The 17,925-nt window shown below is 41.5% G+C and overlaps 1 protein-coding gene across 1 annotated transcript in view; it reads right to left on the bottom strand.

Annotated features, from left to right (window-relative positions):
- Window positions 1-6,419: 6,419 nt before the first annotated feature.
- DISC1 (disrupted in schizophrenia 1) overlaps window positions 6,420-17,925 on the bottom strand; it is a 430,525-nt gene continuing 419,019 nt past the window's right edge. The window contains exons 12-13 of the mRNA XM_011997303.1: window positions 16,509-16,626; window positions 6,420-6,559 (exon numbers count right to left, since the gene is read on the bottom strand). Coding sequence (XP_011852693.1) covers window positions 6,420-6,559; window positions 16,509-16,626 — 258 coding nt within the window. The remainder of the gene's footprint in view (window positions 6,560-16,508; window positions 16,627-17,925) is intronic.

The raw sequence follows: 17,925 nt of genomic DNA, 5'->3' as shown, positions 1-17,925 counted from the left end.
AGAGTGTATGTGATATGTGCATTTAAAAGCACACCTAAAATTGGATAAAACAACGAGTGCATAAATAGTTCCTGGGGGACAACGAAGGGCAGAATGTGACTCCGTTTCTCAAGTCTCCATTCTGCCTACATAATCAATCACCTCTCAGGTCTCTTTGATCTAGGGCTCAAAGGAAGGAGACTTGATGTTATTCCCTAACCCAGAAGGGAGAGAACATGGGTTTCAGAGAGTGCTGAATTTTTAGTACTAAACCCCCAGATGTAGCTGTTCAAGAAAATGGTGAGAACAAAATTGATCTCTTGTCTTTAAAGTGATAAAAGTTTCAAAGATAGTCATTCATTTCTGTATTAGTCCATTTTCATACTGCCATAAAGAACTTCCCGAGACTGGGTAATTTATAAAGGAAAGAGGTTTAATTGACTCAAAGTTCAGCATGGCTGGGGAGGCCTCAGGAAACTTACAATGGTGGAAGGCAAAGGGGAAGCAAAGCACCTTCTTCACAAGGTGGCAAGAAGGAGAAGTGCTGTGTGCAGGGGGAAGAGCCCCTTATAAAACCATCAAATCTTATCAGAACTCACTATCATGAGAACAGCATTGGGGAAAATGCCCCCATGATTCAATTACCTCCACCTAGTCTTTCACTTGACACATGGAGATTATGGAGATTATGAGGATTATAATTCAAGGTAAGATTTGGGTGGGGACACAAAGCCTAACCATATCAATTTCCTTCTCATCTTAAAATCATCTGATCACATTATGCCATAGGTCATACTTGCCTTTTTGTCACCAATATCAGGTGCATACCCTAGCACAGTGCTGGGCACACAGTAGGTAAATAAAGAGCAGATGAATCCTGCATGAGCAGCAAGGAGACCTGGGCAACCATTTAACAGCCTGTGTGCCCTGCCCTACTTGAGGGCCTATTTTCAGGCTCATTAATTATGGTTTTTTTCTTAAAGAAATGATTTTATTTTGAATAGGTAAATATATGCACACAGTACCAAATGTTTAAGAGAATAGTATAGAGCAGAAAAGTAAACCTTCTTCCCATTTTTTTTCCACTAAGTCGCCTGGATACCTTTCCAGTGATAGCTCTGCAGACACAAGCACATACGTACATAAATATTTCTCTTAGCAACTGTAAAGCATTCCATACTGTGAATATACAGTAATTTATTTAACCAGTCACCAATTGATGCAAATGAAAATGTCAGTTGTTTCTCATTTTTGTCCTTACAAACAATGCTACAAATGCACACCTGCAATTCTGCACACATGTAACACTGCAGTTTAAGTTTCTAGACACAGAATGGCTAAAAGTTTGAATGGGAGAATGCATATGGGGGCTAACTAGACATCTATTGTCCCATTTGGGATCAGGAAATATTTATAAATTGACTGATGGAAATTTTTAAATTTATGATGCCTTCCTATCCAAAAGCTTAACGTGTCTTTCCATGTATTCAATTCTTGTCTCATGTCCTCATCTTAAAATTTCCTTCATCTAAGGCTTACGCATTTCTTATATAAATGTATTCTTAGCCATTTTCTCTTGCTTTATGTTGCTACTGAAAATGGGGTCTTTTCTTATACTCGATCTCCCAATAGTCTGCACATATGAAGCCTGTTGATTTTGGTTGTGTTGATTTTGATTGTGTTAATTGTGTGAAAGTTTTTCTACTGATTCTCTTAGGTTTTCAAGCTTACAATAACATCATCTGTGAATATTAAAGCTTTATTTTTTCTTTTCCAAATTGTAACCCTTCTATATTTTTCTTGCCTAACTAAATCAGCCAATATCTCCAGTAAAATATTTTCAGTGGTATTAAGGGTGTCTTTGTCATGTTCCCAACTCTTAGTGGAAATGTTATTTTCAATTTCCTTAATCTAGGAGTCTGGGAATAGAATATTTCATGACTTTCTGATTTACTGATATCTGGAAGTAAACACATATGCAATTCTAAAGCATTGCTTTATTATGTGTGATGTAAGTAATTGTACAATTAATCATCCTGTAACAGAAAGATGAGATGAATAAACCTGATACATTTTTCTATCATCCATACTTCAAAGGACAAAAAATCATCAAGGTGCGCCATGGCTTGGATATCAGCTTTTATTTTGTATAACAAAAAGTAACCTTAATGAAGCAATAAATTATATGACAAAATTCAAAGATCAGATAAGGTGAGGATATTAAAAATAAAAGTATTGAATTACATATACAAGAAGGCCTTGACCAGTAAATGCATGGTTGCTTTTCTCCACAACACAGAATTCATAATACTGGAACACTTCTGAAAAACACCAATTGGTTGAGGATCTTCAAAAACATCTGCCCAGTGTCAGGCTGTGAGTGGTTGTTCCTGGGATGACTGGGGAATGGTTAGGTTAGGATGATGGTGGTATGAATAGGTTTGTTGAAGCCTGTCTGAGCCTAGACCTCACAGTGAGGCTCCCCTGGCAGTGTGGGAAGCCTCATTTGCCCCAGGCTCAGTTTCTTTGACTCCCCAGCCAAGATTTCCACAGTGGCCATGTGTTCTTAACCAGGTGAACAAGTAAGTTCCAAGGCTCAAAATCTCAAAAGGACATTAAAGGAACTTGAGGAAGAGCACTAGTTAAGAGCATGCTGCCTGTCTGTGACTGTTAGGTTCACTATTACTCCCCATTTTACCAGCTCTGTGCCTTGGAAAAAGGGAATTAGTCCTCTTAAGGCTCAGTTGCACCAACTACAAACACCATCCTTATAAGGTTGATATGGGGATTATAGGATATGACTATAAAGGGCTTAGCATGGTACCAACCCTTACATGTTTCTGGGGTGGGGGAAACCAGTCTTACTGCAGGGAAAGATAAGTTTCCAATATTACATACTAATTTGGAGAAGGATCAAATTCAGTTTTGAAATTTCAGAAAGTTGGCCGGGTGCAGTGGCTCACACCTATAATCTCAGCACTTTAGGAGGCCAAGGTGGGTGGATCGCCTGAGGTCAGGAGTTTGAGATCCTCCTGGCCAACATGGTGAAACCCTGTCTCTACTAAAAATACAAAAATCAGCCGGGCCTGGTGGCGAGCGCCTGTAATCCCAGCTACTTGGGAGGCTGAGGCGGGAGAATAGCTTGAACCCAGGAGGTGGAGGTTGCAGTGAGCCGAGATTGCGGGGCCACTGCACTCCAACCTGGGTGACAGAGCAAGACTCCATCTCAAAAAAAGAAAGAAAGAAAGAAATTTCAGAAAGTTGGATGGAACTGGGACTGTTGTGATAGCATGTCCTAACTCAGGCCAGTGAAAGAAAAATGGGTGACCATTTGAAAGCCAGCATTCCAGCAAGGCAAACAGTATAATATCACACATTCTCCCACACCACATCCCAGTCACATCAGATTCTAACTCATCATTTTCAATATGTGCTTTTGCTTACGGTCTTGGCTATCTCCAACATAAATTTTTATTGTTGTTGTTTTGATGCTTTTAAATCTAAGCCTTAACTTCTCTTGGATATTTTTATGTTCCCCTGACAAAAACTGCTCTATAGTATGATTGAGGATACAAATCGTGTGTCTCCCAGCATCAAGACACAGTGGCTTAAGACAGTGGGGTTGTCCTGAGGAGGTTGTGTAGCCAGAAGAAGCACTCTGGCCCTTAGCAGGCTTTCTGAATGACACTCTAAGACCAAGCCAAGACAACAGATGAGTTGCAGCACATGGTTAAAACATTACTCACCTGCCCAAATACTTCAAAATTTGCAGCAGGGAAATGAACACACTGTCTACTAGAGGTACCAAAGAACCCTTATTTGGGGTTCAAATAATTCAAGGCAGTTATTAACTTGCAGAATTTTCAAATACAACATGACCTCACAGAATTATTTCATGATGGTGTCTGTGCAATACAAAACACTTGGGCTAGTGACGGTTAAGATGTCTTGTGTCTGGGAGGCTTTTTAAAAAGACATATGTCGAAGTAGGAATTTGTTATTGGCAATGTGGCCAATCCTGACTCTTCCCAAGTTTGGCTTCACTGGAATTAATTCAAGGACTCCAAGTGCCATGCGACCAGTTTGTAATTTTCTTTAGACACAATTATAAATAATTGAGGAATTTGGTTCATCATTGAAAAATGAAGTCCAGGAACAAGCTAATTATACTTATTATTAAAATATGTAGAGTGTATTTTGCTCAAGATGAAGCCATAGGGAACACAATCAGCACATTCACATATTGTGTTTTTGGTTTGTTTCCTGGACGCCAGCCAATTGCTGGCTTCAGCAGGGCCATCTCCTTGACTGAGGACAGAAGTGCGGCACAGCATGGAAGGCTGAGCAAAGCACCAGATGCCTTCTGGAAATGCCAGTGTGACTTCAGGAAATAACAAAAATGGCCTCATACCCATGGATCCTAGTGAAGGCAGGAACATCACTGTCCCTAATCACATATATGAGAACAGAAGCACAGACAGAACAACCACTGGATTAAATTTACTGATCTGTGGCAGGTAGTTATTAAGCTCAACACTCTGCAAAACTGTGAGTGTGGTTTCTACGGTGATGTAAATCAGAGTTTGGACTTGGACTTCCTCAGAGAATGCAGTGCTGTACAATACTAGATCTGTGGGATATGAGTAGGAGTTACATGAGAAAAATTCACGATCCATTAAGCTTGGAAAGTTTGAGGTTAGATAAAATCAAGTGAGTTTACTTACTATAAGTTCTCTCTCAGACTAATATGCTAATGTGCGTTGTGGTTCTCCAAGCAGATATTATGGTATGGTGTATTTATCAAAGGCACTTGACCGGAGAGGGGACTCCTTTGTTTAGAGAGCATCTCTTGGGGCCACCTTCCTCAGTGCACTTTGGGAAGTGCTGCCTAATTGAAATCAGCCTGTTTTGCAGCTGTCTCAATAGGATTCCCAGCTGGGCCAAAGCAGCCCAGCAGGAGCCTGAAATACCCTTGCATTATTGAGTACTGCACTGATTTACTAAGTACTACATTGCCTATACTTATAGTACTGAGTACTAACTGCCCTGTGTCACTGAGTTCTGTGCTGTCCTACTGAGTACTACACTGTGTTACTGAGCACTCCACTGCCTTACTGAGCACTCCACTGCCTTACTGAGCACTGCACTGTGTTACTGAGTATTGCACTGCCTTACTGAGTACTGTACTGCTTTGCTGAGTACTGTACTATATTACTGAGTACTGCACTGTTACTGAGTACTGCACTGCGTTACTGAGTATTGCACTGCCTTACTGAGTACTGTACTGTATTACTGAGTACTTCACTGTGTTACTGAGTACTGCACTGTATTACTGAGTATTGCACTGCCTTACTGAGTACTGCACTGTATTCCTGAGTGCTGCACTGCCTTACTGAGTACTGCACTCCCTGAGTACTGCACTGCCTAACTGAGTACTGTATTGTGTTACTGAGTACTTCACTGCCTTACTGAGTATTGTACTGTATTACTGAGTACTGTACTGTGTTACTGAGTACTGTACTGTGTTACTGAGTACTGCACTGCCTTACTGAGTGCTGTACTGCCTGAGTACTGTATTGTGTTACTGAGTACTGCACTGCCTTACTGAGTACTGCACTGCTTTCCTAAATGCTGCGCTGCCTGGCATTGAGTGAAACAGGTTCCAAGGGAAAACAGAACAGGCTCAAACATTTTATACAGGTTTCCCCTGATCCATCCACAGACTCACTGTGGGTAAATTTCATAAATTTCCTGATGAAACACAGACTCTCAGGGATCCTTTCTTCAGGTGCAATCATTGCCACAAAAGGAAAATTGAAAGGTGGCATACCACTGAGAGGCTGCTGTCTTACCAAAATATCTTTTGAAAGTTGCATATTAATTTTTCTAAGATAATATTAGATCACAGGAGAAGTAAGGTGAAAAGCTGTTAATGCCAGACTCTGAGGTTAATTAGCTCTCTTAGATCGTGCACCTGTAGGAATGTGTAACAGGTATGATGACAGAGTGTTATGCTTGGTTTCCTTTTTATAGAATCTTGAATCAGGAAATATTTTAGTCGCAGCAGAAGACAAATGCTACAGGGAAAAGAGACATTTTTCCAGAATTCACCCCAACTTCTCTCTAATGGGGGCTGAGATGAAAATATTCTCAAATCCTGTGCAAGCCATTCCCATGAATGACATGGAAGAGAAATTTTTGAGTGACATTTGGAAGGAAATTCAGCAAATCCGTCTCTCTCTCCATATTCCAATTTGCAGACTCCTCAGTTTCAGACCCATGAGAATGAACATGAGCCACCTTTCCACTGAAAGACCTCAAGGCTCTGTATCTCCATAATTAATTCAGGCACATTAGTTATGCAGGGGGAGGGGATAGCAGTCCCCCAGGTCCAAACTGTTGACATGGTGGCCCACCTCCCTCCCTCATCCCGTCTCTCCTCAGGCTTGTGCTTCCCGGACACCAGCTGTCATGCAGGAAGCTGCAGCTTCTCTTTCCCCCGCCTCCTTTGCCGGCTGGAGCTGCAGGATCATGGCCTGCAGAGTTTCCTTCACCATCTGGAGCTCCCTCTTGAGAGACTGTGGGCACGTTGTTAAGGAGCACATTCGAAGGTGATGGTGGCCCTCTGCAGCCTCCAAGGGATCGAAGAGCATGTGAGCCTACTGGAAGCAGATGGGCACTGCCACCTAATTGCAGTTTCAAGTTCTTTCAAATTGTATGAATTAAATATTAATATAAATTTTATACTTTTTCTTTTAAGAATGACTGCAATTTCTACAATGCCTGAGGTATTGACTATCTCAAGTCAGGTCTTAAAAAGGAAATGGAAGAGTCAGCTCTTAGCCGAGACAGATGGCCAACTTAGATGCTCAATGATATGCAGTTGGCGTGACCATAACTCCGGCTAAACCCCAAGTTGGGGCGGGGCAACTGTCAGATGCAAATACTCTTGACAGTGGAAAGGGCAGAATGCTTGAAATCAAAATCTCCTCGAGAAATACAGGATTTGGGGTCACCATAAGTCGGGAGAGGCATTCTGGACCAGACTCAGTTATTAACACGGTCTCTGTTCACCATTAACCAGTCTCGTCACCCTATGCAAACCGTTTAAAGCCTTAGTTTTCTCTTGAGATTATGACTTTGAAACCCCTCCAGGTCTAACCTGCTGTTACCTGTTAGTATATTCCCAGGGACTAGGAAGGGCACCCAAGACTAGATAGAGCCCATCAAAGGGCAGAGAGTTTGCTTTTTCCGGTTTGGTTGGTTGGTTCTTTTTTTTTCTTAAGCTGTTGGGCTCTTCGTTTTCTAACCTATAAAGTTATTTCTCACATGGAGGAAACAATCAAAGAGAACTTAGCAAACAGTAATAGATAAGGCTGTAGTTCTCTTAAGAAACGGGTTCTCGTCTGGGTGTTCAAGCAGGGGAATGTTTAACCAACAGTGGTTTTTCTGTCCATACATCATCCAGTTCATCCTTTCCCTTTTTACTTGTAGTCAGAACAACTCTAAGGCAAATGCAGGGTGAGAGTTGGGTTTAACAAGCAAACTGATCCATTTTCATCCAACAGGGACCAAGGGGGAAAGTAGAAATATGTTGACACCACCTAAATATGCTGAAGTCATCACATGAAGCCAGACCACTCCAATAGTACTAGATCAGACACGGAGGGAATGGAGAGCTTTGGGAAAGGGAGTCTGACTGTTTATAGACCACCTACACTACCATGTGGTTCTCCCAAAGCGCAACGTCAATGCAACGACAAGAGAAAAAGACACCCTTACAAACCACTGTGGAAAGCGTTCCCTTTCTTTTTCTTTTTTTTTTTTTTCTGTTTTCTTTTTTGAGACAGAGTTTTGCACTTGTAGCCCAGGCTGGAGTGCAATGGTGTGATCTCGGCTCACTGCAACCTCCGTCTCCGGGGTTCAAGTGATTCTCCTGCCTCAGCCTCCCAAGTAGCTTCGAATATAGATGTGTGCCACCATGCTAATTTTTGTATTTTTAGTAGAAATGGGGTTTCACCAGGTTGACCACGCTGGTCTCGAATCCCTGACTTCAGGCAATCTGCCTGCCTCGGCTTCCCAAAGTGCTGGGATTACAGGCGTGAGCCACCACGCCCGGCCTCCTTTCTTTTTTCAACAAGGAACTTCAGAGGATCCTGGGAATTATGCAAATGAATCTCTTCTAAGCAAATGTGCTGAACCACCCTGAAAAGTTCTGGCAGTTTTTCACCTTCTTGAAGCTTCACCAGACTCTATCATTTGTGTAATTTACGTGCATTTACTACTAGGGTTCTCTCCTTGCACTTGAACTTGAGGAAAATGGGAGGTGGGTAGGAGAGGGCCCAAGGGAGGAAAGAATCCAATATTTGCCTTTCTTTTTCTTTCTTTTTTTTTTTTTAAAGAGGCTTTGGTTGCTTCCATTTCTTGCATAGCTCTGCTAATCTTTAGTGAAAACATATACGACTTCATACAAGCAGAAGCGTAAGTGGTCCCAGACTGAATACCAAACTGGAATTTAATCACAAAGTTATGCTACATCTATGAAGAGCAGGCACGGAGCTTAAGCAGTTTATGAATCCTGACAAACTCCTGAGATTTAACTACCTTTGACATGTAGCCTGGGACTACATGCCACTATTTGTAATGTGCTAAATGATGACAAAGGTTTTTAGAGAGAGAACGTGAATCAAAATGTGACGTTTCTTTAAAAACTCATAAAACTTCTGGGACTGGCAGAACACACTGAAAAGGTTAAAAGTAAGGAGTGAGAAGTTTCAAAAGCAAAAGACGAAGTTAGTCTGTAACCAAATTAACACATCAGCCCCTCATACAACAACCACTAACACAGATAGGTGTCAGAAAACCAGCATTTGAGGAGGTAACGCCCTAGCTATGGTTAGCTCGGCAAATCATTGAATGCTTAATTATTCTACTTGTAAAATACTGAATCTGGTACCTTCCTCACAGGGTTAGGGTTCAAAGAAATATTTTTTCCTTGTGAGAGTATAGTGTCTTTTGTGAGTCGTCATGAGATTTAAAGTTTATTTCTTAATATAACAGATGTAATAAATACCTTAGGCTCTGTCAAAGCAGGGCTGGACATCAGAAATCCTAGAAACCTCATTTAATGAGCCTGTGGGGATAATAATCATTAAAATAATAATTAAAATCATATTTTATTTGCAAAGTACTTCTCTCTAACCAACCTGCCTCTATGATCCCTTACAAAGTGTGAGTTACAAAGCATTTTGGACGTACTGAAATGGAAGAGTGCCCAGGGAAAAATGCACAATGGGGTGGGGGAAAGCACATTCTAGAATAATTTGTATGGAATTATCCTAATTTTGTAAACAAAGACTATTGAGATAAGTCATTTATAGGTCTAGAAAAGGGCTTCAGGAGGACAAAGTAGTGATCTCCAGGTAGAGGCACTGGGAGGGAAACAGCTTTTTTATTTTCCATACTTCTGTGATATTCACAATGGAAATGCATTGCTTTCATATTTAAATCAATATGTTTATAAAATAAACCACTGGAAACACATCCCTGTGAAGCAGTTGGGAGAAATAAAAGTGCAGAGAGAGATCCTCATTCTTTCTTTCATTCATTCAAACATTCAAATGTTTCCTGAGTTTCTACTCTGTGTTAACAAATGTTATAGACACAGCAGTACAGGAGTGAATCAAAGTCACTGCTATCATGGATGGCATAAATACCTATGAGAGCAGCAGAAAGTAAACAGGCGCCATGTTGATAGTATGTCCAGCTGTGCTGTGTTCACAGTGAGATGGGGGGAGCTGTGGGAGGACCTGGAGCAGAGGGGTGACATCGTCAGTTTCGCTGCTGTACTGAAAATGGATTAAAGTGGGTAAGGGCAGAAGCAGAGAGTGACCAGTTAGGAGACCACTGCAATCGTTCAAGCAAGAAACAATCATGGCTTGACCAGGGTAGTGGCAGTGGAGGTAGGAGAGGTGGCTAGATTCTGGATGTGTTTTGCAGATACAATCAAGAGCATATGGTGACAGACTGGATGTGGGACATGGAAAATGGAAAAGCCATCAAGAAGGACTCCCTGATTTTTTATCTGAGCAAATAATTAGAAAAACACAAAACACATCTGTATTTTATTAAGAAGGAGAGGACTAGGAATGAGCATTTGGTGTTTTTGGTAGAGGAGGGAAGGAATTGGATTTTAGACAGGGTAAGTTGGACAAGCTTATTAGCCAAGAGAAGATGCTAAGTAGAAAATAGATAAAAGTCTGGCATTCATATTGAACCATATATTTTTTTAAAATATTTTGCAACATTTTCTCACTGACTTACAGAAAAATAAGCTATCTCATTTGATACATCTAAGCAAGATCTTAAGGCTAAGTAGTAGCTATAATCAGATTTTCGGATCACTAATCCAATAAGCTCATAGTTGAAGCCCATTGAGACACTTGACCTTGACCTTAATTTTTGTCAAAGAACTGAAAAACAATTGGAATTTTAGGCAAATTGAAATTTTAGGCAAACTCCAAAACTATTGAAATTTTAGGCAAATTCCAAAACTAGAATAGAGGTGCTAACTGCACCTAACTGCAAGAATAGGCCTCAAAAAAGCAGAATAATTCTTATGAGGCCTGTGCCTTAGGGACCTGAGTTGCTAAGTATCTGCCCCCCATAACAGATATGTCACCAAGTACCTGTGGTATCTAAGGAAATTAGCAGATTCTTTATAACAACATCACAGGGATGAACACCCTAACATCTTTAAAACACCTTTGGAACCCAAGCCCATTCTTTACCTCCCTGGAATAGACTATCCACATGGCAGGTAAGTATGTAACTTGTTAAAAATGTCTGCGTTTGCAATTAGCAAAGGAGTAAGACAGCAGGACACCTGCATTCAGGAATAGATGATAAGGCAATATTGTGATTTGGGGCACCATTTGCAAAAGATTCTGGAATTCTTTAGCTGGAGTCTTCTGTTTTTATAAGAAAACAATTGAGTGTCTTACTGTCAATGAAATGTCCAAGTGAGCATTTCAATGACTTAGTCAAATTTCGGTCTTTGGTTCATCTGACCTAGTTTGATTCAAAAAGAAAAAATAGTACAAGTTGAGCATCCCAAATCCCCAAATCCAAAATTTGAAATGCTCCAAAATCCAAAACCTTCTGGGCACTGACGTGATGTTCAAAGGAATGCTCATTGGAACATTTCAGATTTTGGATTTTTGGATTTGGTGTGCTCAACTAGTAAGTATAATGCAAATATTCCACCATCTGAAAAAATCAGAACTTCAAAACACTTCCAGTCCCAAGCATTTCGGATAAGGGACCCTCTTATCCTTTGAAAGTGCTGCTCCTATGCTACATTATTTCTTCTTACCGCCATTCCTTCCTGGGTAGCCACTACAGCCCATAGTGCTGGAGAATTCGTCTTTTAAGAGAAAAGAGGAAAACCTTGACTATACCCAAGACTTGATTCAAAGAATTTGATACTTGTACACGGAAACTCTGTGTTGCCTACCTTGTGCCAAGCCCACCTCGTGCTTAGCCAGAAGCAGGACAGCCCTGTGTCTATACCCTTGCCCTCCCCCACTCACTGTGGGGCTCCAACTCTTCCTTGTCCCGCTTCAAAGCCAAGTGAGAGCCTAAGGAAAGAACTGTGACTACTGTATCTGCATCAGCCCATCACTCACAAAGCTTTAGATACTGCCATCTTAGGCTCTGAGTTTTCTTTCTTTTCTTTCTTTTCCTTTCTTTCTTTCCTTTCCTTCTTCTCTTCCCTTTTTCTCCCTTCCCTTTTTTTCTTTCTTTCTTGCTTGCTTGCTTGCTTTCTCTCTGTCTCTCCTTCCTTCCTTCCTTCCTTCCTTCCTTCCTTCCTTCCTTCCTTCCTTCCTTCTTTCCTGTTCTCTCTCTCTCTCTCTCTCTCCCTCTTCTCTCCTTCTTTCCTTCCTTCCTTCCCACCCTCCTTCTTTGGCAGTGTCTTACTTTGTTGCTCAGGCTGGAGTGTAGTGGTGTGCAATCTCAGCTCACTGCGACCTCCACCTCCTGGGTTCAAATAATTTTCATGCCTCTGGAGTAGCTGGGACTACAGGTGCACATCATCACGTCCAGTTAATTTTTGTATTTTTAATAGAGATAGGGTTTTGCCATGTTGCCTAGGCTGGTCTCGAACTCCTGGTCTCAAGCAATCCACCCATCTCAGCCTCCCAAAGTGCTGGGATTAAGGTGTAAACCACCACACCCGGCCAGGCTCTGGATTTTTTTATCTATAAACTACGTGAGTGGAGCTCCATGATCCACATGATCCCTCTTCCAGCCCCTCAGCTCTAGAAGTGGAAAACATCTCCAAGGAGGCAGGACAATTTCCCATAATTCCTGTTACCTTTGTCTGTTCAAGCTAAAAATTTGAAAGTTGAACTAAAACAGGGTCCTACAGAGCTGTGGTGTTTGCGCACAAGCCTGGATGTATTTAGAGCATGCCATCGAGCACCACCAAAACTAATCAATTGGGCACCATGCACTCCAAATAAGCAGAGAAATAGAATTCCACAAGGGCTTCCCAGACATGAATGTAAATACAACTGCAAATAGAACCAGAGTGTCTCTACCTCGTCTATGACTGAGGGGCAGGCAGAGCTGCCCTGAGGGCTTTGAAATATGCCAAAAAGGTACATATCACAAGTGTACTTCTTTTCCTTTGAAAGTGTGTCGTAGAAATTGAAGGAGGAAGAAAATGAGAAAATTCCTGCTTAAAAATCCACCTTAATTTGGAAGGTTTTTGGTTACAACATTTTGAGCATGGAGGAGACATCACACACAATCAAAATGTTTTTCAAAACATAACTGCTAATTAGGACCCCAGATGACTCTGAAAATGCACTAGAGATTCACGCTAAGGCTCCTGGAAGTCCCAGCTTGACTGGCTGTGAAGTCACACCTCCTGTCCCCTTCTCAGGCACTAGGCGTAGCCACCTCTCCACCGCCAGCTCTCCCAATTAATGGTGCAGACTGTTTTCAGACACTCGCTGCCACAGTAGCTGATGGGTTTGCGTTGTTATTTGGTCATGCTACATGTAATTTGGTGAGCCTGTCAGGACGATGAAGAGGCAGGGGCTGTTTCCTCTCCCTCCTTGGATTTGTCAATCAGTGTCTTCTTGATAAAAGTAGGAGACGCCCAGTAGGCTGCCCATAACACGGATATTAAATCAGGAGGCCACAAGGACCTATTTGGAAACTCAGTCCCACTGCCCACCCCTAGCCTCTGTTGATGTCACACTAATAGTCCTTATGCACACATATGGTTTATGCAAAAACTAAGTGTTTTCCACACAAAGAATAAACATCCATGGTAGCATCTGTGGCTTGAGTCTTTCAGACGTGGACGTCCAGTGTGGGCTTACATTAATCACATTCCAATGTGGACTTAGATTAATTGGGTACCCTCTACCTCACATGCACAGCAGGCTCTGGCAGCAGGCTTAATGGAATCAAACAAAATACTGCACTCACTGTGCAATCCTTCTGTATCGTTGACAACAAGCTGTTTCTTTCAGCCACACTCAGCATTGTATCTTTGCTCAAACATGGAAATATAAACCAGTCAGAGTTTGGCTGTAGGATTCTGGCAGCCTCTCTGAATCTCTAGAGAAGCTCTAATTTGAAACAACGGCTTTTGTTTGTGTAGGGGAGCCTCCGTAGAGCCTTGTAAACATGGCTTTCTATCTTAGGGTGTAATGTTCCACTCAAATTTAAGTGCCTCTTTGTATGAATTCAAAGACACCTTCTGTGTATTTATTCTCAATCAGTGACAGAACAAAAGACTGGAATTTGAAGAAAAGTCTGGATTGAAATCCATATTGTGGTGTAGATTTTATTGGAGGGAGGGAGAGAGCTGACTTCAGTACCTAAACCAGTGCTTCTCTGCTTATCACAGCAGAGATCAGCGAAATTCTCAAAAAACATAACATCAGTAAAATACTGTTATTATAGCTTAAAATTTTAAAGTAATTGTGTGTTCCATGGAACAGACCTGTCCATTTACGTATAGGCAATAGCTGCTTTCTGATGGGCCAAACAGGACCATGGGGCTTGTGGCTGGAAAGTTCTGCTACTCATCAGAAAAGACCTTGTGCCAGCCAAGTTGTTCTTATTTTTTGACTGTCAAGTCTTGTTTTTTTCGACTGTCAAGTAGGGATAATAATCCCTATCTATTTATAGACATTTTATTAGAATTAAATGACTTTTTATCTAAGCTATTGTGGAGCTACTGATAGATTCCTTTAAGCGTTTATTACAAAATAGTTGAATCAATGTACCCTGAAACTTTTTGTGCATAAATGGGATATTCTTGGAGCTTGTGACTAATTTACTAAGAACTGTGAGACAAATGGACTTGGATAACACTTTTCTACCTAAAATCATGCACTTACCCATGGCTACGTTAAACGTACATTGTGAATATGGCCTTATTGAACCCCCATAAAAACCTTAGAGGTGTATGTTATCCTGACGTTACAGATGGGAACCCTAATGCTTAAAGAGGCATTTTCACTTATCCATGATCCCACTGCTACTAAATCTGGCTTGGATCAGCTGCGGAAAAACTAAAAGGATCTTGTTTAAACACTGCTTAACCCCTTTTATTCTCAGGGGTCTTTGCTAGAGCTGCCTCCCAGCTCTAGTAAAAATACGATCCAATTCTCCAGAATCAAACTAACCTTTTAGAAAATTTCACAACAAGAGACCAGCACAGAACCCTGACTGCAGCCCTCAGAACTGCTACCTGAAGACAGAGGTACCTCCTACTCAGGAACTGCCCATTTGCTGGGCTGGGGAACGGGAACTCCTTCATATCCACGGACTCTCTGCAGTGGGTTGCTCCTCTGTGCCCCATCATCTGCCCATTTGCTGGGAGCCATACCACCTTAGACGTGCTCAAAGATTTGTGACCCGATGAACCTGGAATAAATAAAAACGCCATCCTTATTCTATGTTTCTATGTTTCTTTGGGAAACTTTCTGATAATAGCTTAAATACAAGATTCTTAAGAGGCAGGAAATTATGAAGAACAGAATATCTGCTTTTCAAAATTTACCTAAAGCAATGTGAAAATCGTTGCTGATTAAGATAAATTTTCTGCTCAGCTTAATGAACAAGGTCAAAAATATAAAGTTATAGCAAGGAAGGAAGCATAGCATTGGATCTATCATTAAATCGCAGATCTGAGTATTTGTGACTAAGATTAATCCTTGGCCATTCAAAGCTACTTACACACACACACACACACACACACACACACAGCCCATAAAGTATGGTAAAAACTGGAATTCTAAAAAGTCAGACAGCAATGACAAGCAAAGACCAAAATAGCTAAATTTCCCACAAACGCATCTAATAAAAGACATTCTACTGAATAGAAAGATGAATAGCGAAGTGTTTTTGGCTACAGAAGTGTCAACTTGTGATTAAATAACTGAAAGGATATAGGGCTGCATATCCCTTCACCCACTGTGTACCCATTCATTTGCTCTCAGCAGAACTAACCAGTGACAAACTGTGTCCACAGATCAACATAGAATGGAGTGCTTCATACGGATGCATACCCAAGCCAGTATGTTCTCAAGCCATCTTGCTCATTAGCAGCTAGTTTTGAGGAAGGTGTTTATAGGTTAACACCAAGGATGTTAAGTCTGGTGCAAGAAATTCTATCACTGGCAACCAGAAAGGACTAAATTCAGTTCAACCATGTGTACATGGTTAGAAGATGAAAGGAAATAATCCAAAGTCCTGTTTGTTTTGTTACTCTACTGCCCATTACTAGGTAGAGTTGCTAGATAAAGAAACTCAGAGGTGGATTTAGGACACTTGGTATTGAAAAAGCTCATAGGAAAATGAGCCAGTCAACTGTTTTCTTCCACCAGGGCCACACAGAGCCAGCTTTACACCCACTGGAAACTGCATTTTGCTTTGGCTTCCTTGTGTGCATGTCTGAACTTAATTGTTAGTGGTTGGGTTTAGCAATTAAAAATATTGAATTGCAGCTGGATGTGGTGGCTCAAGCCTGTAATCCCAGCACTTTGAGGGCCAAGGCAGGTGGATGACTTGAGGTCAGGAGTTCTAGATCAGCCTGGCAAACATGGTGAAACCCCGTCTCTACTAAAAATACAAAAAAATTAGCTGGGCATGCTGGCGGGCACCTGTAATCCCAGCTACTCAGGAGGCTGAGGCAGGAGAATTGCTTGAACCCAGGAGGTGGAGGTTGCAGTGAGCTGAGATCACACCATTGCACTCCAGCCTGGGCATCAAAAGTGAGACTCCATCCCAAAAAAAAAGAAAAGAAAAAAAATACTGAATTGCTTACCGAAAACTAGAGAGAAAATGTTTCATATCTGATAATCTCAGAGATCTGAGGTGCTTTGCACTATACATAACAGCAGCATCTATTTGTTGCCATCTTCAGAGGCATAACTACCTTTTAAAGACTTTCTTCTATAAAATAACTTTGTCTTGCTTAATCTGCAAGTTGAAAAGGATATGAATGAGATCTTCATCGTGACTGTGGATTGCTGTGTGAAGTTGATCTTCCAAGTACAATAGCTTCTTGCCTATGTCTTCACACTTTTCTCCAAGTTCTGCAGAAAGGATGTAAGATTCCTGGCGAGAGGGGTGGGGGAAACAAGATCACTGGTTAGAGCCGTGAACACAGACCGTACACAAAGGGAAGCTTCCTGGAAAGAGCTCTCCCAGTTTCTGCACCTCAGTCAGAATTGTGCTAGGGCCTGTGTCTCCCCTGGGGATCAAACTTGAGAAGCTGTGAACGGATTTCAAGTTATGACCAAAGAATGAGCTTTGTCGACATAGTTCCACAGGCTACCTCCCTTGTCTGGTCATTTCAAAGTGCTGCTTCCAGTATGTCAAGTCCCAAAGTGGATTTATCAAACAGAAACTCTGAATCTTCCAGCTGTATCAATGGGCAAATTCAAAATTTAATAGGGGTTCTAAAAAAAGTGGGGAGAGGGGTCATAGCAGCAACTGGGCTAACCTGTAAGGACAAAGGGAATATTCCTTTAAGGACACAGGAATTGACTAGGGCACTGAACATTTGTTTACACACTGACTACAGTCCCTGAATGCTAGAATATAAGTGCCATGAGGTGTATATTGTACATACAGCTGTGGCTACCACCACCATATATGGGAGCTTAAGCCCCATAAGAGCAGGATGATGATGTCTTGCTTGTTGCTGGTCCTAGAGTCCCTGGCATAGTATCTGGCACATGACAGGCAGGTAGTATTGATTGATTTAATGAATGAACAGTTGAGTCTTAGAGCTCCTTCCTTCTCTCACATTTTCCCTTCAAACTTATTTCTATGAGCCAGAAAAGGGCCTTCTTTATGTCACTTTCCTGCACAAAACCACCACAGAGCAGAGTCTAAACTCTGCCTTCATATGACCTGGCACAAAGCCCATGGTTCAGCTGTATCCCCTCTACTCTCCTAAAGGCAAGCTAAGCTTTGCCAGCCAGACTAACCTGGTTGCCTTCTCTCATGCTGTTCTTTTTGTCCATGCATTCTTCCTCATTCTTCTCTGAAACCCAACCTTTCCTTCAAAGGCCCCAAATAATAATTTCACCTTGTAGGGCAATCATTCTGAAAAGTGCTGTGTCCACTCAAGTGAGGTAAGTTCCCTGTGGGTAAGGGCCATGGGTTCATCATTCATCCCAGGGCCCCAAGTTGAAAGCTGGGCATGTAGAAGCCCACAGACTTGTAAAGGAAAACAATAAACAAGGTTAAGAAAACGAGAACAGAAGATAGAGATTCTTAGAATAAAGCAGGGGGAGAAGCAAGAAATAAGCTCAGAATTAAAACTTAAATGTAAAGGTAATATTTCCTCAACTAAGAGTGAAAAGCTTAGAAGATACACTAAAAAATTTTTGCAGGTCAGATGCAGTG

The sequence above is a fragment of the Mandrillus leucophaeus genome, unplaced genomic scaffold, assembly GCF_000951045.1.
Source record: "Mandrillus leucophaeus isolate KB7577 unplaced genomic scaffold, Mleu.le_1.0 Scaffold537, whole genome shotgun sequence".
In the NCBI taxonomy this organism is placed as follows: domain Eukaryota; kingdom Metazoa; phylum Chordata; class Mammalia; order Primates; family Cercopithecidae; genus Mandrillus; species Mandrillus leucophaeus.
The sequence above is the reverse complement of the archived record's forward strand: the minus strand, read 5'-3'. Positions and strand labels throughout refer to the sequence as shown.